At 36.3% G+C, this 24065-nt stretch overlaps 1 protein-coding gene across 3 annotated transcripts in view; it reads right to left on the bottom strand.

Annotated features, from left to right (window-relative positions):
- Positions 1 to 24065, bottom strand: part of Cul3 (cullin 3) — a 92575-nt gene that overhangs the window by 60429 nt on the left and 8081 nt on the right. The window contains exons 2-3 of one of the 3 annotated variants that reach the window (XM_026786153.1): positions 8566 to 8763; positions 7390 to 7485 (exon numbers count right to left, since the gene is read on the bottom strand). In XM_026786153.1, the coding sequence (XP_026641954.1) occupies positions 7390 to 7485; positions 8566 to 8763 (294 nt within the window). Of the gene's footprint in view, positions 1 to 7389; positions 7517 to 8565; positions 8764 to 24065 lie in introns of those variants that run through there. The other 2 variants (XM_013351703.2, XM_005361534.3) reach the window with 2 other exon arrangements.

Below are 24065 nucleotides of genomic sequence, written 5' to 3'. Positions count from 1 at the left end.
GTTAATGCTTTAAAAAAAGGGTAAAGTCTTTAAAGAGACAGAATAAAGTAATAGAGTAAAAATAAGCCACGTAAAAATGGAAAATTCATAGAGAGTCTGAATTATATGTATTATTGTGTTTTCTTTTAATCTTTTTGACTGCGAAGGAGCTAAATACAGAGAGACTTTCATTGTGTGGTCTGCTAAGCCAATCCAACATGTATATTATAAAACTATCTTGACTTCAGAATTTGGGTCTAAGGATATGATGCTTTAGAAAAGAGGTTCTTCTTTTGTTTTTACAGAAGATGAGACCCTGTGGATTGCTTCTAGATCAATATGGCCCTCCTGAAAGGTTGCTGTGAACACCCTCAAAAAACTTACTTTGCTCAGCTGCCAACTAAGATGAACCTAGCACATAGGATACACTATGAAAGACCTGATTAACAGCACCCCCATACAGCAGGAAGAAGTTTGGAGAGAAATAACTACACCCAAATTCCCAAATATTGTTTACAAATGCTCTTTTTAAAAATACATTTAAAAGGGGATATAATATAGATATGAATAATTTACAATGGTATAAATTCTGCTTTATTGACATAAATTTAAGGTCAATTTTGTTATATGTATATGCATTTCTGATCTTGATTAAGGTATTGTGTAGCTCATTTAAAAATGACTAGGAAATATAGGTTGTTAATGCATAATCATCAATAATAATCAAGCTTGTAGTCATGTCAGATTTTCTAGATATATAGAGGTATTTCCATTAGATAGGCACTCTTCATATCTTTCAAAGACTACAGAATATGGCATTTAATGTTTTTTTTAAATATTTATTTATTTATTATATACAATATTCTGTCTGTGTGTATGCCTGCAGGCTGGAAGAGGGCACTAGACCTCTTTACAGATGGTTGTGAGCCGCCATGTGGTTGCTGGGAATTGAACTCAGGACCTTTGGAAGAGCAGGCAATGTTTTTAACCTCTGAGCCATCTCTTCATCCCCGGCATTTAATGTTTTAATAACTTAGGGTTTTTCATGACAATGAAGCACATCTGCTCCTGGCAGCACCAATCTACTTCAAGAGGAAGATGGACATCGAAGAGGCTCCTTATGGAACTTGTTAACCATTTGGGCAAGAAACTGCTCTTTCCTGGACTGCTTCACTGGACGCAAAGAACCCACAGAGAGAGGACTGCTGAAATTGCTTAAATCTCAGACAATCCTTCGGGGTTCCTGATTCATGAAAGAATCAGCAAGACATTCTGCAGGATACAGAAGAAAGTGACTAAAAACTGTCTTTGAAATATCCTGGATACTATAGGCCTGTAGGCTGAAGATGGATGCCCCAACAATACAAAAGAACTTTCGGTGGTGGCACATGCCTTTAATCCCAGCACTTGGGAGGCAGAGGCAGGCGGATCTCTGTGAGTTCGAGACCAGCCTGGTCTACAAGAGCTAGTTCCAGGATAGGCTCCAAAGCTACAGAGAAACCCTGTCTCGAAAAAGAAAAAAAAAAAGAACTTTGGGTGACTGTCCAAGCAGTGAGATGTCTCTGGCATTTCTAGAGTATTGGAAGTTGCTTACTTCTTGTTTACTTAGGTAACATTGTTTACTTAGGATATATCCTTCTGGTGTCTGATGGAGTTGAAGAATGGATAGTTATAGTTTTCCTTTGTTATGATAAAAGATAAAATAGATATAAATATTGTAAGTGTAATTTTTGTTTGATAACTGTTTTGTTATATGTAATTTTACTATGTTAAACAGAAAAAGGGGAAATGGTGTAGGAGGTTCTTCTGTTTGTGTGTTGCTTTCATTGGTTGAATAAAGAGACTGCCTTGGCCTTGGCCTACTTCTTACTATACTTCTCCTATCCTAAAAAAATATAAGAAAAATCACGATATTGAGAAATTAGTTTACATAAATACAATACTCTACCACACAGAATAACAAATTTTAAAAAATGGAAATAAACTATTTGTCCTACAAGTAAGACTTTGCATTTACAAAGCAATTCAAAAAAGAAAGCCACCTAAAATTTTAAACTATGCCCTCTTCATGGTACCAATTTTCCTATCTGTAAGCTAGAGCATCATGAAGTTCAGATTTACGACCCACCAATTCAAGTATGTGAATCTAGAACCTCTAATGCACACAAAGGCAGTGAGCTTTGCTTGTCAGACTACAACTGCCTGAACCAGGGCTTGGAACACACGAAGTCCTTAATGAGCAGTTCTCTGAATGATGAAAAATGAGCAGGATGAATCTCTTCTTATTCTCCCTTATTCCCATTCAATCAAAGTAAAATAGTATTCAAAGAACAAGATGCTTGGACAAAGACTTTGAAACCCTACTAGATTATGTGCTCTATTAGCAGTAAAAATCTCCTACATTTTAAAAGTTAACAACTTTTTCTTCAGCTATACCCAATCCAAATCATAAAATATTACATTATTTAATTAATACTATAGGGTATCAATAAAAGTATTAGTACCAATAAAAAAAATCAAACCTAAGAAACATTGAATATTAAAAACAGACAATAATAAAGTCACATCAAAATAGTTTCTTCTTGGACTTACTGGAAAAAATTTTATTCTAAACACATGGTTTAGATATGAGTAGTAAGCATCACAAATTATGTTTCCAAGCCTTAATAACCTAAATGTGCCAAATATGGTGGCTCATATCTACTGTCCTAATATGGGAGGCTTAGGATAGCCAGTCTGAGGCCAACCTGAGTTATAGAGGTCAACTCTATGTCAAACAAAGAATTAGCCAGGCATGTCGACGCAGAACCTTTAATTCCAGAATTTCGGAGGCGAAGAAGTGGAGCCAGAGGCAGGTGGCTCTCTGTGGGTTTAAGAGCAATCTGTTCTACACAGCGAGTTCTCAAGCCAGCCAGGGTTATACAGTCAAACTCTGTCTCAAATAAATTATTAAAATGGTAAAGCTTTTAAAGAAAAATTTAAACTAGACAAAGAAACAAACAAACCCTAGATTTATCATATAATCCTTATTTAACTGAACAATTAAGGTAAGAAAGTATGAATTCTAACCTCAGCTTCATTTGTTCAAGATGACTAGCAGAAGAATTAGGCTTAAAAGTGCAGTTGTCATTTCTACTTAGTACTTTCCCAATGCAGCTACATCTAAGTACTTATTCAACAGACGCTCAGAAGGCAGAAGGATAATTTTTTTTTATTACAGGATAACCCTAGAGACTTGTCAGTTACATTTAACATCCCAAATAGTAAGCATCAAAGGAAACTGGCTTCATCCTTATCCTATCTACAACCAGAGAAACTAATGATCACTATTTCTAAACACAAAGCAAAGCTGACTTTAAACATTTCTAAGTTCCTTACACATCAATCATCAGCAAGTAATAATCCCTCTATATGTGAGATACTATGTATCTGACAACTGTCTTCTGTAACTCTTTACAGTATTACTGTATATTATTACCATCATTGGTATAAATCATCAACTTCTGGGTTACTTTGCTCTAGTCCTCTTCATTTCAACTCTTAAGCCCTCTTAATTCTTCAAACAACACATGTAGGATAATAGGATAATAACTTATACAACAGAATTTCACCATTTGCTTAAACCACAATTGGCTCTAACATACATATAATTATGAACCAAGCTATTCTGTCACAGCTTCAAGGCCTGACATGGTGGCTTCTGACTCTTCTCTCCAACTTCATCTTGTCCTGTTCCCAGCAACTACGAACTCAGACTTCTCCACTCAGAGCAGATTGTCAGTATCTTTACTTGAGGAATTGATAAAGGATGTCTTGCTACCTATTAGAACGAAGTCTCACTGGAATCTCGCCATAAGCATTTGCTACTTATGGTTATCTGCTGCTTTGTGCTTTATGAGTTTACTAAGGAGTATGACAGAGACTGACTCAGAAAAACAAGACATTTAGCATTCTCTTTGCTCAGAATCCTCTCTTGAGGGCATGCTCATTCTTTAAGTCCCAATTTAAACATCACCACTTCCTCAAATAAGCCTAACTTGACTCATACAGCTACTCTCATTATTCTTCCTCTATCATGCTTTTATTGTATTTTTTTTAACTAAGCATGCTTATTGCATAAGTGGAGATCAGACATGTTCTCTTTACCAATATATTCCTTACACCCAACTCAGAGTCTGGCAAATAAATACCTGGTTTGTTGAATTCTGTCATGTCAAACTATAAGGAAACTTCTGAGGCACTCACAAACTGGTGTATAAAACTTAACTACAGAAAGCATCAATACTTTTTCAGGTATGCTTTCAAAATTATTTTCTTTAGAAAAGACGGGCGAGAACAAACCTGTGAGAAACTAAAGTTTTCACCCTTACTAAAATAGGACAGTATTTTTCTTACGGGAAGGCACATATATTCTGCTATGTTCTCAAACATTTCACTAATATTTTTGGGTCTCAGTTTCCTAGGAGGAAATATTCTAGAGACAATACACTATCAGCAGTAGATGAGAGATAGCACCTGGATTATTTGGACTTTATTTGATTTTGCAAACTTGTTTCTTAAATTAATAATCAGCTACTTTCATCCTGTACTTTCCCTACAATGGGCTCTAACAAATGAGTTTAAACAAATGTCAAAGGCTCACTATTTTCATCTCTAAATCAAGGTACTAAAAACTATATCAAAAAACAATACTGACTCCATATAAAGATTTAATTTTCTTTACATTCTTCAATCTGAAAAGATAGGCCTTAGTTACTTATATACAACGATACAAAAAGTTTATCTATCTTACTGATATGCTATGCAGATAGTTCAGGTAACTATAGGCAACAAAAAATGAAATGCAATGCAATAATAGGTAATACTGGTTTCTATGCAGAATATAATGGTATACTATACCATGTTTAGCATTGCTGAAAAACATTCACTGAACTAGCTAATACTTCCTAAACTCAAGAGACAAACATTTTGAGCTACTCTATATACTGACCTCCCTATCAATTAACAGTTCTCTCTTGGTAGTGGCTCATTTGTATAGTAACACTATTTGCAGCTATTATGTTTTTTACCTAAGAATAAAAATGACTATGAATAGAAAAACAAAAATGAAAAGAAAGCAAAGATACTAGCTAGCAGAGGCTCAAAACCTAATTCATTTGACATACAGAACAACAGATGTGCAGAGTCAGTGGACTTCCTCATTAGAAACGGCTGGTTAAGAATGGGGGAATGGGAGGAACCTGTAACATTTCAGATTCTGGAGACATTAAAGATGATATATAAAAAAAAATCAGAAGAGTGTATATGCTTTAAAGTTTTAAATTTACAATTTAGAATAACCAACATGAATGCATGCCCTTAAGAACATACTGAGGGTAGAGCCCTCATGAACATGATTCATAGTCTCTCTGCCACATGAAGATACATCAAGGAAGAAGTTATGTACAAACTAGGCAAACAGTCCTCTCCAGGAAACAAATTTATGGGTATCTTAGTCTTGGACTATATGACATCCAGAGCTGTGAAAAGTTGTTGTTTAAGCCATCTGCGCCATGATATTTGTGATGGCAGTCCAAGCTGAGACAAGTTATGGGACCACCGTAAGCCAAAAATGTCTTAACATTTCTCATGGCAGGAATATTCTAATGGCTTCATTATATACTCAATCACGGTTCAGATTCCAAAAATTATTCACTTAAACAGTGACCTCACACTCCTCTTCACTTTTTGCATGAACCAATTCTCATCAACACATGATTGCAGTTTTTCTGAGTCTGTGCCCAAGTTACAAATAATAGTAAAGCTTAAAATAACAGTAATGCTACAAATTACACTTTTTAACCAACTCCTACTAAATAAAACCCATTGTCAATTCTTTAGTATAGTCTTCACAAGGACCATGTCAAGTATCTTTTCTCATTTAGCCCGGCCCACTAGGGCTGGGCCTAACGTACAGTAAATTGGGTGGGGTGGGGGGAGACAAAGGTTGTGATCATTCCTGTCATTACTCCCTGACAAATGTGAACAAAACTTTAATTTAGTTATCCATCATTCTTGATCCCACATCTAAGAACTCAAGTATTCCAATTCTTCACCCTTCAGTACCTTTAAGCAAAACACCCATCTTTCCTCTTCCTTTCAATATCTAACTCTTGAATTAATCTTCCTTATTTCTGACAACTATCAGTTTCCTCCTCAACATTCATCCCTTGACTCTTGTCACTTCATTCTCTGAAACCCAATGCGTAGTCCTCAATACATACTACCACACACCCAATCTCCAGGACTAGTTCTAAATTTGCAAGTGTATCTACAAACATGTACTTTTATTTGAGGAAATTATGTTTCACATGTAAAATGACCTCTAAAGTATTTTCCAACAATAAAAACTGTCACTGTAACTCAATAAAACTCACCCCCTCCTTTATGTGCTGCTAATCACTTTCTAGACTGCATCACGTTACTCCTGTGAGATGCACCACAATCTGAGAAAACTAATTTTGCCTACCTTATTTCCACAACTCTGACATCATTCACTCTTTTCTAGTCTACCCTTTTTCTCAAATTTTTCAAGATTTTTTTTGACTGTAATAAACACCTGCCCAATTCTACATTTCATCTCATTCTCCTATTAGTAATCTCCAAATATTGTTATACTGTCACCCACTTGTACCTTTTAAACCCTTCCACTATTAAATTTAAATTCTTTAGTGAGGCAATAAAACTTTCTTAATCTTTTCCTATGCTCTGTTATATAATAATTCAATAATCCCATAATTATTATGCTCCTTCATTAACATCCCTTTTGCTGTAAGGGTAACCAGTTGTTCTTTTTATAATACCATATACTATTTGCTATACTGGAGTGTCTCCCACAGTGTTTGGATATATCCCTCAATCTTTTTTAAAAAAACAATTTAATATCCTCCTTTCTCATGAAATTCCTTCACATAGTCCCTAAGCTATTATCACCTACATAACTCATTTGCTACTTAATGTATGGGGTTTCATTCTACTACTAAAAGTGCACCATCTCTCATTCAAAGTAAAAACAACCCAGAAAAGCGACAGTATAGACTATCTGTGCATCTACTGCAGTTTTTCACTGAAAAGAAAGGACAGGTATTTAACAAAAATCTGACTGCATGATGAATATAATGCTTTTAATGACCTGAAATACTAAACTACTTAGCTCATGTAATCTCTCCACCCCACCTTCCAGAGAAAGAAATTCTAGAAGACTGATATGAAGGGAAAGCTTTTTTGCAACCCTACAATGATGACTCATCAAAGAACCATCAATGAACACTGAAACCACCACACAGAAGTTTCTACAAGAATAGGACATTCATATAGTATCAAAATATCACCGAACAGTTTACTTAGGAATTACAAAGGGAAAAATGGTACCTTTACAATGAAGAAATCTGGCGGACACCAAGTGATCAAAGTTAACATCACCAATAATGGGATAAACTGACAGCATGTGCCTCCTGATGTGATGCACTGAGGACACAACATCACTTATGTATTATTCCTGCCAAAAATGCACAACCTGAAACTAGTCATGAGGAAACAATCAGACAAACCAAAAACTGAGGGACAATCTATAAATCAACTGACCTATAACCTTCAAAATTGCCAAAGGGCAGGCAGACGAAAGTCTGAGGAACTCAGTAAGTGATCCTGGATCAGATCATGGATCAGAAAGATTACTATAGACGACATCGCTGCTACATAGGACAACCAGTAAAATCTGAATATGGATGGTAGCATGGGACTACACTAATGTTAAACTGTAAGGTTTTCTTCATACCTCTTTGGTTATGTAAGAGAACTTCCTTATTTACAGGAGAAATGTTACCAAATAATTTAGAGTAAACAAAATGTAAACCTTATTCTCTTAATTGTTCAGTAACAATTACAATAAATAAAAAGTAGTAATAGAACGACTTGCAAAAAAATGTGGCAAATCATAGGTTAGAAATATGAGTTCATTTTACTACTCACAAAACATTTCTGGCTCCCCACCCAAAAAAATATTTAAATGTACCATATAAAAATCTGTAATATGTCACATTGTATTTGACAATCTTAAAGCAAGACACTGTAGTAAGGATATCTCATAAATGAAATTAGTTTTTTTGTACTCTGTTCAATGAAAACATTATATGTTAACCACTAATTTATCTTTAAAGATTTCACATTTACCATAAAACTTTGCTAAAATGAGTAAATGTCTTAGAGACTATTTTTAAGCAATATAGTTTTCTTATTTTCAAATATACAGAAGAGAAAGCTGAAAAGGCTAGTTGAAATACCTGTAATTAACATTTAATAACCATTTGTAATTCATTCATTTTTTTCAATAATTATGATTATATATTCATCACAGACCACAAACTTCCTCTCTTCTTCCTCTTTATTATAAATTGTGATTTAGCCATTATAGGTTTTCAGTAAGGTTTTACAATAGTGACATGTTAAACATAGGCTTCCTGTAGCCTTGAAAAGAATGTTCTGGTCAAAATAAAAGAGGGTGTAAGTATTCTCTATAGTTTAGCAACAGTCCTTTAAATTGGGTACCTTATTTATGAGATGTTCAGTAACAACTTCTCTTAGTCCAGTGTAGAGCTTTTCTCCATGCTTATGCAAAACCATTGTATATGCATTTCTATAGAGCTCCTCAAAACTAAGACCACTGTTATTCTTACGCTGGATTTCTTGAATAGCATTTTTCAGAAGGTCCCAAATGCTGTTTACATATTTTTCATCCATGGTCATCTGCAATATTGAAAAAGAGAGAAGAAAAAAAAAGTTGAGAATATTTCTGGATTTGTTCGTACTTAAATATTTTGACTACGACTACCTATATGACTTATAGACATTAACAACTATTGTTTTTAGCAAAATAAAATACAGCTGAAGTTGCTTGAGCTAACAGAAACATTCTCATTCACTCCTTTATAATGGCCTCCTCTATCCCTAAGTATACCAGAACACTCTATTTTAAAATCACGATTTCTGTATCCACAAGTCACTTAACCCTTTTTTGCTCACTGTATTTGCAACACTGTATTTGCTCACTGTATTTCCAACAGCTCCTTAAGAAAATGTTCAACATCCTTAAGTCATCAGAGAAATACAAATCAAAACAACTCTGAGATTCTATCTTACACCTGTAAGAATGATCAAGATCAAAAACACTAATGACAACTTATGCTGGAGAGGTTGTGGGGAAAAGGGAACACTTCTGCATTGCTGGTGGGAATGGACGCTGGTACAACCCCTTTGGATGTCAGTGTGGCGATTTCTCAGAAAATTAGAAAACAACCTTCCTCAAGACCCAGTTATACCACTTTTGGGTATATATCCAAAGAAAGCTCAATCGTGCCACAAGGACATGTGCTCAACTATGTTCACAGCAGCTTTGTTTGTCATATCCAGAACCTGGAAACAACCTAAATGCCCCTCGACCGAAGAATGGATAAGGAAAATGTGGTACATTTACACAGTGGAGTACTACACAGCAGAAAAAAAAATAATGACATCTTGAATTTTGCAGAAAAATGGATGGAGCTAGAAAACATTGTTTTGAGTGAGGTAACCCAGACACAGAAAGACAATTATCACATGTACTCACTCATAGGTGGTTTTAAAACATAAAGCAAAGAAAGCCAGCCTACAAACCACGATCCCAGAGAACTTAGACAACAATGAGGACACTAAGAGAGACTTACATAGGTCTAATCTACATGGGAAGTAGAAAGTAGAAAAAGACAAGATCTCCTGAGTAAATTGGGAGCACGGGGACCTTAAGGGAGAGTTGAAGGGGGAGGGGAGAGGCAGGGAGGGCAGCAGAGAAAAATGTAGAGCTCAATAAAAATCAATAAAAAAATATAAAAAAAAATAAACCAGCCAACCCATTCCTTCACATGAACCCATAAAGTTAAAACTAGTAACACATTATTTATATTTGACCTGCTTAAATTCATATCAACTAACTCGAAGTGTAATTTTCCTACAACTCTATAAGTCCAATTTTCTAGTCTACTGATTATACTTTTCTTGATAATTTTTCCACCATATCCTCGCTCAAATGCTACCTGTTACAATGAAAACAGAAACAACTGGGAGGCACTATACAAACTAACCATACCCACCAACATTTTCGGTTCTATGCCAATATAATCCGTTAATTCTTAAAAGTACAGAGCAGAAACCAGAAGAAAACATTACAAATGCAGGATATCAGACCCCAATCCAGATCTATTGAAACAACCTGCATTTTAACAGGAAGTCTAAGCAAAATGTATCCAGAATGAAGTTTTTTTTTATGCCAGTCATCTCCTAAAGTATCTCTTTTTTGATAAACACCTTTCTCACCACCATTGATTTTCCCTCTCTACTAAACCATCCCTATTTACATCCAAAATTATCAGTTTTCTACCTTAAAAACATAACCTTGTAACCCTTAACTTGTTTCCATTTTTAATGAAATAAATAGCAATGGATTGGAATGGTTCTTTATATTCAGTATCTCCAAGTCCCATTTACCCATTATTTCTTTAATTTACAACAATATAACTTTCAGTCCTACCATTTCACTAGAATTGTCAAAAAGTCACCAGTGACTTCTACATTCATAAATCTAAAGATCAAAGTTCAGATCTCATTTTACTAGACTTATTCAGCAGTATTTTGAAAGAGCTCACCAATTCTACTATTTAAAACAAAATTTCACTTACCTTCAAAGCACTATAGCCACTTACTTTTCTTCCCATTTCACCAGTTTCTACTTGTTTGCTTCTGGTTCTTACCACCACCTCCAATCCAAGACTCATGTTCTAGAGATCTCACCTATTTCTAGGTCACTCTTGAATTTCCTATATCTTATCTGGCCCTGTCTCTCTTGCACATTAATGGTTTCAGCTGCCCATTCAATGTTCCTACTGAGCATCTCAAACTCCTCAAGATTCAAAGACAAGTCCTAATCTTTTCCCCCACATTCCACTTGCCCTGCAGTATTTTCCAACTGAACAAATGTCTACTTCTTTCTTCCTGGTGCTAAGGGCAAAATCATCATCTTTGGCTATTCCCCTCACTTCAATTTCAAACCAAAATCCAAATCTTGTTCTCTATCTTCAAAACACAGAGAGCACAATCCCTTCACAATATTTCCATTAATATAATCATAGTTCTAACAGCTACTTCATAATTTTTGGCCTGCCTCCAGAAAGTAATCTCCTGAAAACATAAATCAAATCATGTCACTTATCTGTTCACAACCCTTAAATGACTTTTCATTTCCCCTGGAGTTAAAGTCAAAAGCTTGTAAGGTTCTCCCACAAAGCCTCATTTGATCTCATTCATCTCCCAACTTTATCTTTTCTCCCTTGTTCACTCTGCTCTGTGCACACCTACTTCCCAACTGCTCTCTGGAATACATAAACTTTGTTTTAGCTTTTGTGTTTCTTACCCTCTCTGTCTGTTTTTCTCTCAGACATATCTGAATGTCTCAAACCTGCTAGCTACCAATGAACAGTTAAGTGCTTATCCTCTTTACAATAGCAGCCTCCATTCTTACTGACCTCCTCCCATCTACTCCTATTATTTCTCTTTTTCATGTTAGCTTCATGAAGGCAGAAAAATTTTAATAGCCCCTAAGTAAACTTGGTACATAACAGGTATTTGTAGTTGCTGGTTAAGTGATCCTTCTGCTAGCCCCTGACCAAGGAACCTCTTTTGTATTACTTTGTATTACTTAGGTCTACTCAGAGCTCAGTATTTACCATCTGGGAAACACTAGTCAGTCAACTGCCCTAACTGGGTTAGAATTACTGAGTTAGTGGAATTTTTTCCAAGTCATTATTTATACATAAAAGTGTGAAAAAAGGAGTCTAGAAACTAATTATTTCACTTAACCTAACTGAGTCAAAAGGATCCTTAAACAGATGACAAGCTCAGTCTAACAATTTGGGATAAGCTTCAAAATGTAAAATGCTAATATAATACTTCCATCCATCCATCAAATCCTCCTCACATCCGAGGTCTACTAGAGACGTTAAGAGAATCTACTTCTATGCCTAAACTGCTAATTTTTATCAGATATCCTGACAGACAAAATGGCGTGTCTAAAAAATGTAAAGGCGTGGTTGGTTATATATAACTTTTCACATCCAAAATAATAATAATAATAATAATAATAATAATAATAATAATAATAACAATGTAATACAAATCAACACAGAAAATAACAGCCGCAAATATTTCACTCACTTGCAATTAGGTTTTAGTCTATTGATACCTATCAATACTGTAGTAAACCAAAACCATCTCATAGCATTAAAAAACAAATATACAGAGCAGGATATAAAGAAACATTTCAGTGAAAGGGAAAAAAATGAACTTATTAACTCCAGAAATACTTCTACCACAAAATATGTGTAAAGGATCTCCTCAGGCTCCTTATTATCTAATATAAGCTAGACAAAGCACAAGGACAGATCTACACAGCACAACTTACTAAAGAAGCTTCTAAGATTACCTAAAAACTCACGGTATTATTATAAACTACTTTTAAAATTTATATATTTGGCTAGGCAGTAGTGGTGCACGCCTTGAATCCCAGCACTCAGGGGCCAGAGGGAGGAAGATCTCTGTGAATTCAAGGCCAGCCTTGCCTACAGAGCAAGTTTTAGGACAGGCTCCAAAGCTACAACAGAGAAACCCTGTCTCGAAACACAACCCCAAAATTAAATATATATGTATATTTTATGATACAATAAATATATTTATATTTTAAATAATAAGTATTTTTATTCATAATTAATTTACACATTTTTATATTTATGTTATTTATAATTTATATTTATGGTTAAAATAATAAATTATATATATGGTGTTTTTCAATATTCTAAGTAGAATTTTCTATGTCATGCCTTGTAAGTAGAGCAATGGTTAGGGTCAGAGGACAAACATGTTACTTCTGGTGATTAGTACAGTAGTATCATCATCAACTAAGCAACACTAAGCACAAAGAAATTACATAGCGTACCACAAAGCACCAAATACTTCAATATTCAAACCACCGGACTCACTTCACATTTCACATGTAGAATGTATCAGACTGATTATCTCGAGAAACACAATCACAATATGCTACACTAGTAAAGAACATAAGTTTTAATGGGAAGGGCTTGATTTCTACCATGGCTTTCTCACTGTCAAACCACAGGACCTTAAACAAATCATTTAACTCTTGATTTTCTCATTTCAAAAATAGGTCTAATAACATGACTTATCTCAAAGACTGTCTGTCACAAAGAGTAAATGAGAATCTCAGTAAATTTAGCACGATTCATCCTTGGGCATAGTATAAGCCCACAGTATATAAGTATAAACACAGAACAAGAGTGTTTGCAGATAGAATCTCTTCAAGTCTCATGTGTTCTGCAAACAAAATTCAGAAAGTTTTCAAACTCTGCATATAAATAGGTAAGAGCTAAGACTTAAGGGCATAACTATGAAAAATGGCTATCAGTGTTAAGCAAATTTACTTCAAAGCATTATTTCTCTGTATGTTTGTCTCTCAATACTATCAGCCATGTAAATAATTTCCATCCCCATCACTCTCTTTGGCTCTTGTCACTCTCCATAATGGGTCCCTTATGCATCTTTACTCATTATTAAGGTTACAATAACTATCCACTGTTTGCAAGAAGTCCAAAGTTTCCCAAACTGTATACAGTATTTGCAAATATAGCTTGTATGTACTTCTTTTCTAAGGGGCAAGTACCTAGTTTTTAATCAGAATTCTCAACCTGGGCTTATTTTTGTCTCACATGCAGTGTTAATATTTTTAACTTAATAAAATCACAAAAAAGATACATGATAGGCTTTTGTGGCTCCCTAGCCCATATTGCTAGCTCAAATTTTACCCAAAAACCTAAAGATCCTATACTCCTATTTCCAACCAATTCCAGAAACAGATCTAATCATGTGTACATTCCAAGTAAATTCACCACTACACACATGCCCAAATCTTCCCTTTCTCTGTATTCTTCTTTTGCTTAGTCACAGCATTATAAGTCACTTAATTTTACAAACCAGAAGCATAATCTTACAATCCTTCCTATCAAAACCCTTTTCTGGGGTAAGATGGAGAAGGAATACCTTTTCAAGGGACAAACACATCCTTCAAGAGGCAGTTAAGGGTTCTTAATGTGTTTCCAGTCATAGAACCCTGCTCTATGCACCTCCTAGCCAGTGGGTTTGGTTTGTTTACATTTGATTTATTTCGTTTATGTGTGCATGTCTGGAGAGTAGGGATGAACATATATGTAATTAGTGGAGAGCTTGCAGGAATCAGTATCTCCTTCTACCATGTGGGTCCTAGGGACTGAACTCGGGTCATGAGGCTTGGTAGCAGGAGCCTTTAACCACTGAGCCATCTCACCGGCCCTACTCCCCCTTTCTTAATCTGATTCTTACATGATTCTGAACCCAGTTCAGGTACCATACTCTCCTGGATTTTTTCCCTGGCCACACCAAAAGTCAACATTCTTCAGATCTTCCCATTCAGGAGTTTTTTGCAACCAAGGCCTTAGGAGGACAATGTACTTATTTACACAAACACACCCCCCCCCACAAAATTTCACTTAATGTCTGCTATGTAATTATAAATATATTGTGTTCTTCCCCAAGAAGTTCAAGCTACAAAAAATAAATTCCTTCAAAAAGAAAGGCTTCTTTTTAAAGGAAAGATATAATTATTCTTAAATACTTTGTAATTCCCTCATTAGGCAATAGCAATAAAAATTGCTGTCTTTAAAAAACTATAATGCTCATCTATACTATTTCAAATGGCATATCTCCCAAAGGTCTGAGTTTGAAAAGATGTCTATTACATACTTATACAACTTGAAGGTGCTGTAATTATTAAAACCTTGGGTAGAATTACACCATATTTTTGTATCCACTATGTACAAAGTACAAGGAGTTTTCAGTCTCTTGTGAATACCAGAAATATGCAACAGGGCAGAGGTGTGTGTGCGCTAATGTATATATAAATAAACAAGGAAAAATATTTAAGCTTAGTTGAAGCTTCAGCCTCAACAAGGTTTCCTTGGTATACTTTTCTGAGGAATCACAGTATTCTTAACATTTATGACAGAAGCACTAATTACTAAGGAATCTCCCACTTAGACTATAAACACTTCTCTAGTGGTCTCTCCTCTTTTGTTATTGTATGCCCCATTATTTATAAATGTGTGTTTATGCATATATACATATACACACACACACACATATATATATATACATGGCATGATGACTAGTGACATTAGCTAATGATGATAAAGGAAAGATGATGACAGAATTCAACGGCATACAATATCATCAATAACCTCATTTTCCTAGCACTAATCTCTTAAATAATGTGAACCATCAGAAACAAAGTCAAAGATCCAAGCGTTGAGGCAAAGAGCATAGGGTAAAGACATTGAGTAAACAAGTTATTAAAATTTCCAAACTTGGCTTTCCTCATCTGTTTATGGTGAAGAAAAGAGAGATGATGTACTGAGTGGCAATTAAAAACATTTATGAAAGCACACAGAATATAGCATTTGCTTAATAAATGCAAATTTGCTTCTTCTTTTACTAAACAAGAAAGCATTGCCTATTGACTTTGAGTATAAAATCATTTATGCTTGCTTAAGTCTGCCAAGTCAAAAATAACAAAACAACAAAAGAAAATCACCTCAATAATTTATGTCATGAGGGAAAAAAAACTATCAATTAGAGCACAGCAGCCTGGGACAATTTCACAAAAGCACTAAATAAGAGTATCTACACCAAATTGGCCTCACTTATAAGACAGCTACTTTTAGGAGGTTCAATTATGCTCAGATTTCAATTTTCAACACATGAGTAGGATGCTCAAGTATCATGCCAAACATCTGGAAATTTTGGAACTTACTTTTCAAAAACAAGATTAAGTTTCTAGACTGGTCTGTCAAAGCCCATTTGTTTATAGATCTTACTAGTATTAACAATTCTACTTCAATTATTTTTGAATGATTTTTATAGATGAGAAACATTTCATAATCCAACATGACCATAGCAAGATGCAATCATGTAAGTACATTTGTCCCCAGCATCTGTGGAAAGCTGATTCAAGAAACCTCAGATATACAAAATTTTGAGAATATTCAAGTCTCTTATCTAAAATTGGGTACATAAATCATCCCAGTACTGTTAAGTCATTTCTAGACTACTTGTAATACTAATGCAGTATATGGTAGGTGAATAGACTGCCTCCCACTGAAGCACAAAGCTGGCCAGTATCTCACCAACAGTCTTGTTTTCATAGTTTCAGAAAAGACAGAATCTTATAGTAGCTGTTACAAAAGAAAATGCATGAATGCATGACTTAAATTTACTTCTATAATCTAAAGCCAGTTGTTTTAATAACAATGACATTATCATTTCCCCCTTTAGCTGAAATCACTAGCTTTTTAAATAATTAAAAGAGTTTTTCCTAAATAAAACTTCTACCAAACGTAAGACAACACCGAATAGTAGCTACACTGGAGAATCAATTACATGTAAGCAAAGGGAGAAACAAATGAAAGTGTAATTTGCCACTACTATTAGCTGGGTTTTTGAATGGACCTAATTGTAATTAGTTATGACAGAAGACCCACCACATACATTTCTTACAAAGATTATGTTGTGGAATCCGCTTAACCTTACCTTAAAACTGTCAGGTCACAAAAAAAACACATGCAGGAAATTAGCTAATTTTCTCACTGCTTCATATGAGGAACTTAACCACCACCAGTGGAATACAGCATTCCCACGTGAAAAAAATCCTCTGAAAGGCTAAATAATGTCTGTCACGTGAGACAAAATGTTTTACACAAATTCCAAGAAGATCAGACAAGCATTATTTCCTAGATTTACATAGAAAAAGAAGTAGAATGTGCCTAAGGTAAACCCCAAATTAAAACCTCTGCATTTTATAAAATACAAAACAGAATATGTGGCTTATCAAAGACCACAAAACTAGTAAGAGCAATGAAGGAGCCCAAGGGTCCCTCTATTGTATCATGTCAACTCAAATTATTAAGCCTCTCCATACTGGGAAATTCAAAATCAAGGCCTGTATTAACAACACATCATTATGGCTACATACTTCAGTCTGGTCCACAGAAACAAGCGTTTAATTAAAAAAAAAAATCAGATGTTAGTAGTTCTTCCACAAATCAAGGTACAAATTCCAACGTGAAATCTCCTTGTCTGGTCTCCAAACTCCCCATCTGTTAAATTAATAATCAATTTTCTCTAAAGTCCCTGTTATGGTTTGAGTATTTGTGTCTGCTCCAAAGCTCTTAAGTCGAAGAATAAACCAATACTAAGAACTGAGTCCTACAGGATAAAGGTTATAGGGGTGGATCCTTCATGGATAAAATTAGGTAACCTTATAAAAGTGCTTGATGGAGGGAGTTAACCCATCTTGGCCCTTTGCTTTTGGTCAAAAGAAGAAACAGCATTCCTTTCCTCTGGAGTATGTAGCATCCAAGTGTCATCTTGGGAATAATGAACAACAGCCTGTCAGAAAACTCAATTAGGGAATATGATCATGGACTTTACAGCCTCTAGAAATATGAGAAAATAGGTATTTGCTCTTTTTAAGTTGTTCATATACGGTCTGCTGTTACAGTTACTAAGACAGTCCTCCCAAACTTTTTAAAATCAGGAGCTAAGGAGATGGCGCAGTCCATAAAATGCATGAGGACCAAGTCTGGATTCCCACCACCCATGTAAAAGGCTGGGTGTGATGATGCATACCTGTAACCCCAGTGCCAAGAAGGTAGAGACAAAAGTATCTCTGGAGCTCTCTAGCCAGTCAACACAGTTTTATCAGCGAGCTCCAGGTTCAATGAAAGTGCCTGTGTATTGGCTATTTTTTTTTTTAAGTCAATTTGACATAAGCTAGAGTCAGAGAGGAGGGAACCTCAGTTGAGAAAATGCCTCCATAAAGTTGGGCTGTATGTAAGCTAGTCTGTAGAGGATTTCATTAACTAGTGATTGTTGGGTGTTGGGGGATGGTGGTTCTGGGTTCTGTAAGAAAACAGCTGAGCAAACCATGATGAGCAAAACCTGTATGGCTTCCAAGCTCAAGCTCTGCTGTTTGAGTTCCTTTCCTGACTTCCTTTGATGATGAACAGTGATAAGAAAGTGTAAGTCAGGGCTGGAGAGATGGCTCAGAGGTTAAGAGCATTGCCTGCTCTTCCAAAGGTCCTGAGTTCAATTCCCAGCAACCACATGGTGGCTCACAACCATCTGTAATGGGGTCTGGTGCCCTCTTCTGGCCTGCAGACATACACACAGAATATTGTATACATAATAAATAAATATTAAAAAAAAAAAGAAAAAGAAAGTGTAAGTCAAATAAACTCTTTCCTCCCCTAATTGCTAGGGCCATGCTGTTTCATCACAGAAAATAGCAACCCTAACTAAAACTGTAGATAGAGCTGAGGGCTGCTTCCCGCCACCCGGCTCCCAGCAGCGGGCTAGCTTTACCCAAAATAATTACATGGAAACTGTATTCTTTTAAACACTGCCTGGCCCATTAATTCTAGCCTCTTATTGGCTAATTCTCACATCTTGATTAACCCATTTCTAATAATCTATGTAGCAACAGGAGATGGTAGTTTACCGGGAAGGATCTTAAGCTGCTTCCATCTGGAGAGGAGAGCTACAGTGTCTGCCTCGCTGCCTTCTTCCTCCCAGCATTCTGTTCTGTCTTCCCCGCCTACCTATGTTCTGACCTATCAGGCCAAGCAGTTGTCTTTATTAATTAACCAATGAAAGCAACAGATAGATAGAAGACCCACCTACATCATAAAACAATCTATCTCAAAAAATAAAGTAGAAGCCAGGCAGCAGTGGGACATGCCTTTAATCAGGAGGATCTCTGTGAGTTCCAGGACAAGCTATAACACAGAGACACCCTGTCTTGAAAAAAAACAAAAATAAATAAGTAATTAAATAAATAAATAAAGTAGAAAAGAGACTAAAGGCACCAAACTTGGATCTTAGCATTACACAAGAATGCATACACACATGCACATGTTCATAAACAAACACCACAAAATACTTTAGGAGAAAATAAATCTGGCCAATTTAATTCATTTAAAAACTATACTGCGTGTCTAGGCTGAGCAAGGTATTTCTCCATAGAGAGTGGGCTCCATAAAGTACGTTCATGCATTAGGGTTAGATCATAGTCCCGCTGTCAGTGGCTCCACATACTTCCCAAGTCACAGCATTGTCACAAGTATTCAGGGGGCCTATGCCTAGGAAGGGCAGGGGGGCGGGATTGGTCTTGCCTCAATGAGGTGAGATGATGGGACAGACTTAGTTGACTTCCCAGGAGAGGTCTTACCCTCTCTGAGGAGCAGATGGGGGGGTGGGGTAGAGGAAGGTGTGGGAGGGATTGGAGGAGAGGTGGGAGGAGGAACTGGAACTGGTATGATAAAAAAGAAAAATTCATCTGAGAAGATGTAACTTCTCAGCCATCACGCAGGGAAAAAAAACAAAACAACAAAAAACTATACTTCATGTTTCATTCACAAATACTGAGAAGTATTAACTGAATTCTCTAATCCTTGTGCTTTAAAATCATTTCATTTATACTCTAAATTTTTTTCGAAGTAATTTAACCATGTTGACTGCAAGTAATAGTATTTCTAAGTACACACTTACGATAAACTGCACTGTGCTGCATACACTGGATAAGCCCCAGGACTCCTAGACATGTCACCAGTCAATTTTTTTTTTTCAAGATAGGGTTTCTCTGTGTACCCCTTACTGTCCTGGAACTTGCTTTGTAGATTAGGCTAGACTAGAACTAACATGCCTTTGCCTTCCGGGTGCTGGGATTAAAAGCATGCACCACCACCACCCAGCTATCAGCCAATAATTTAAATCAACTTGGAATTATTTTTCCAGTATATTTCTTTTGAGAAAGCATATTATTCCAGAATCTAGAAAACACTTAACATAAATATGTAGTATCGCATGCAAGATCAACCTGGGTCCCATGGGTCGCATGCATGCATGCTAGGACAGCTATGAATAAGACCCAATACTTCTACAGATGAGAATGCCATGTAGTGATGTCCAAAGGATGGACAGCCCTGGTAGTCTAATGGAAAACGGCATTCTTTTTGATTCAGACACTTGGATATGAATTCTGCCTCTACCATATATATATATATATATATATATAAAATATTACAGACATTTCTGTATATATAATATTACATACATTTGTAGTTCTCTGAGAACTCCCAACTGGATTTAAAACAAGAGGAAAAACGTCAACTAAAGCTTGTCTTTAGGATTTGAGATCAGCCAAAAATATTTAAAACAAAATCCAGAATAAAGTAGGTGTTCAACACTTAGCAGTTTACTAATCGTATGAAATGACTTCTCTCTGTTGGAGAGTACCTGGACATAAAGAGGAAAACAAGGTTCATTACTTGGGAGAGGATATATCAATAGAGCTACTTTAGAGAATAAACTGCAAGCAGTGTATTAAGGATCCCTCTTAGTAATGTTGCCTTGCTGTTTTAGAGTATCTCCAAGAAGTCTTACATTTTCTCCCCTTTGACGATTTTGTTCTCTTGCTCAGCACTTCTCATTAAAAAAAAAAAGTTCTCTCTTTTTTTCTCTAGACTCTAAATCTTAAAAATATAAAAGTCAAATCAACAAATTTTACTTAATCACTTCAGAATTTCAGTTGGCATTAAAAGGAATGCTTTCCAATAGCAAAAGCTTTGAGCGTCTGTCTAAATTAGTGACCACTGTCTTTCAATTTTCTTCTGTTCATCACAGCCTAGAAAACATGAGCAATAAAGGCAAATAGGTGGTATCATCCAATATGGGTTTTGCTAATCCTTTTGTCTTTGTTCTGCAGAAGAAAAGAATAATGGGACAACTGGTAGCAGAGGAGATAATGACAATGCCATAGTTTGGTCTCCTTGAGGTCATGAATACAATGCAAGAAGCAACCAACCAAAAATAGAACAATAAAGACATAGCAACCGCTTGTATCTGTTTATAATGCTTATTTGTCCTCCAGTATTATTCTAAAAGTTTTGTGTATGAACTTGGTATGAAGGATAGAGAAAAGGCCCAACAGTTTATAGTACTTGCTGTTCAATAAATCAGGACTGGAATTTGTGTCCCAGCACCCATGCCAAGTAGGTCACAAACACCTATAATTCTAGTTCCAGGGGATCTAACATCCTCTTCTGATCTTCATGGTTTAACACATGTGCACAGAAAATAAAATCTGTATTAAAAACATCTTATGATATGTTATTATTTTCTAAAAGTCCTGTATCTAATAAATGGCAGTCATGACACGTTAGGTGTTTTAGGATTTCTATTAGCAATATTGCCCAAGAGAGGATGCTACTGTAATGCACAGCGGCCAAGATCAGAGTTATTACTGCAGATCCATTATCTGACTCACATCAGTAACACATAAGCATTTTAATTTAAACAAATAAACATTCTGACATGTAATGGATAAAATTAAGACTTGAACTAGCTGGGTGGTGGTGGCGTATGCCTTTAAAGTGGTGCCAGCACAATTGTACCAAAAGCAATCTATAGATTCAATGCAATCCCCATCAAGATCCCATCAAAATTTTTCACAGAGCTGGAGAAGACAATAATCAACTTCATATGGAAAAACAAAAAACCCAGGATAGCCCAAACAATTTTATACAATAAAGGATTGACTGGAGGCATTACCATCCCTGACTTCAAACTCTATTACAGAGCTACAGTACTGAAAACAGCTTGGTATTGGCATAAAAACAAAGTCGACCAATGGAATCGAATAGAAGACCCTGACTTTAACCCACAAACATATGAACACCTGATTTTCGATAAAGGAGCTAAAAGTATACAATGGAAAAGAGAGAGCATCTTCAACAAATGGTGCTGGCAAAACTGGATGTCAATCTGTAGAAGAATGAAAATAGACCCATATCTATCACCATGCACAAAAATCAAGTCCAAATGGATTAAGGACCTCAATATCAGTCTGAACACACTGAACCTGATAGAAGAGAAAGTGGGAAGTACTCTACAACAGATGGGCACAGGAGATCGCTTCCTAGGTACAACCCCAGCAGCACAGACTTTAAGGGCCTCATTGAATAAATGGGACCTCCTGAGACTGAGAAGCTTCTGTAAAGCAAAGGACACTGTCACTAAGACAAAAAGGCAACCCACTGACTGGGAGAAGATCTTCACCAACCCCGCAACTGACAAAGGTCTGATCTCCAAAATATATAAAGAACTCAAGAAACTAGACCGTAAAAGGCTAATCAACCCAATTATAAAATGGGGCACTGAGCTGAACAGAGAATTCTCAACGGAAGAACTTCAAATGGCCAAAAGACACTTAAGGTCATGCTCAACTTCCTTAGCAATCAGGGAAATGCAAATCAAAACAACTTTAAGATACCATCTCACACCTGTCAGAATGGCTAAAATGAAAAACACCAATGATAGCCTATGCTGGAGAGGGTGTGGAGAAAGGGGTACACTCATCCATTGCTGGTGGGAATGCAAACTCGTGCAACCACTTTGGAAAGCAGTGTGGCGGTTCCTCAGGAAATTCGAGATCAACCTACCCCTGGACCCAGCAATACCACTCTTGGGAATATACCCAAGAGAGGCCCCATCATACAACAAAAGTATATGCTCAACTATGTTCATAGCAGCATTGTTTGTAATAGCCAGAACCTGGAAACAACCTAGATGCCCTTCAATGGAAGAATGGATGAAGAAAGTATGGAATATATACATATTAGAGTATTACTCAGCAGTAAAAAACAAGGAATTCTTGAAGTTTGCGTACAAATGGATGGAAATAGAAAACACTATTCTGAGTGAGGTAAGCCAGACCCAAAAAGAGGAACATGGGATGTACTCACTCATATTTGGTTTCTAGCCATAAATAAAGGACAGTGAGCTTATAATTCGCGATCCTAGAGAAGCTAATTAGAAGGTGAACCCAAAGACAAACATATAGGCATCCTCCTGAATATTAACCTTCATCAGGCGACGAAAGGAGACAGAGACCCACATTGGAGCACTGAACAGAAATCTCAAGGTCCAAATCAGGAGCAGAAGGAGGGGGAGCATGAGCAAGGAACTCAGGACCGCGAGGGGTACACCCACACACTGAGACAATGGGGATGATCTTTAGGGAATTCACCAAGACCAGCTAGCCTGGGTCTGAAAAAGCATGGGATAAAACCGGACTTACATAGCGGACAATGAGGACTACTGAGAACTCAAGAACAGTGGCAATAGGTTTTTGATCCTACTGCGCATACTGGCTTTGGGGGAGCCTAGGCAGTTTGGATGCTCAACTTGCTGAACCTGGATGGAGGTGGGCGGTCCTTGGACTTCCCACAGGTCAGGGAACCCTGATTGCTCTTCAAGCTGATGAGGGAGAGGGACTTGATCGTGGGAGGGGGAGGGAGGTGGGAGGCGGTAGCGGGGAGGGGGCAGAAATCCTTAATAAATAAATAAAATTTAAAAAAAAAAAATAAAGTGGTGCCAGCACTTGGGAGGCAGAGGCATGCAGATCTCTGATGAGTTCGAGGCCAGCCTGGTCTACAAGAGCTACAAGACATGCTCCAAAGCTACAGAGAAATCTTGTCTCAAAAAAAAAAAAGAAAGAAAGAAAGAAAGAAAGAAAGAAAGAAAGAAGAAAAAAAGGACTTGAACTAGAGATAATTTGTCTATGAAGGAGACACTAAGTTACTCAAAGTCTGAGTGAGCATTAATAAAAAGATGGTCAGAAAGGAAAATAATAGTTCTCAAGAGTGTGAGCCTAAAAAAATAGCTGTGGCACAGTAACTGCATTCTGCGCCCAGAATGAGCGTAAGTTAAGGTAAACCTGTCCCCTCAGAGCAAAAAACCAACCAACCAACCAACCAACCAACCAAAAAAAAAAAAAAAAAAAAAAAAAAAAAAAAAAAAAA

Source organism: Microtus ochrogaster, linkage group LG4 (assembly GCF_000317375.1).
Source record: "Microtus ochrogaster isolate Prairie Vole_2 linkage group LG4, MicOch1.0, whole genome shotgun sequence".
Taxonomy (NCBI): domain Eukaryota; kingdom Metazoa; phylum Chordata; class Mammalia; order Rodentia; family Cricetidae; genus Microtus; species Microtus ochrogaster.
Note: the sequence above shows the minus strand (reverse complement) of the source record. Positions and strands in the feature narration are given on the sequence as shown.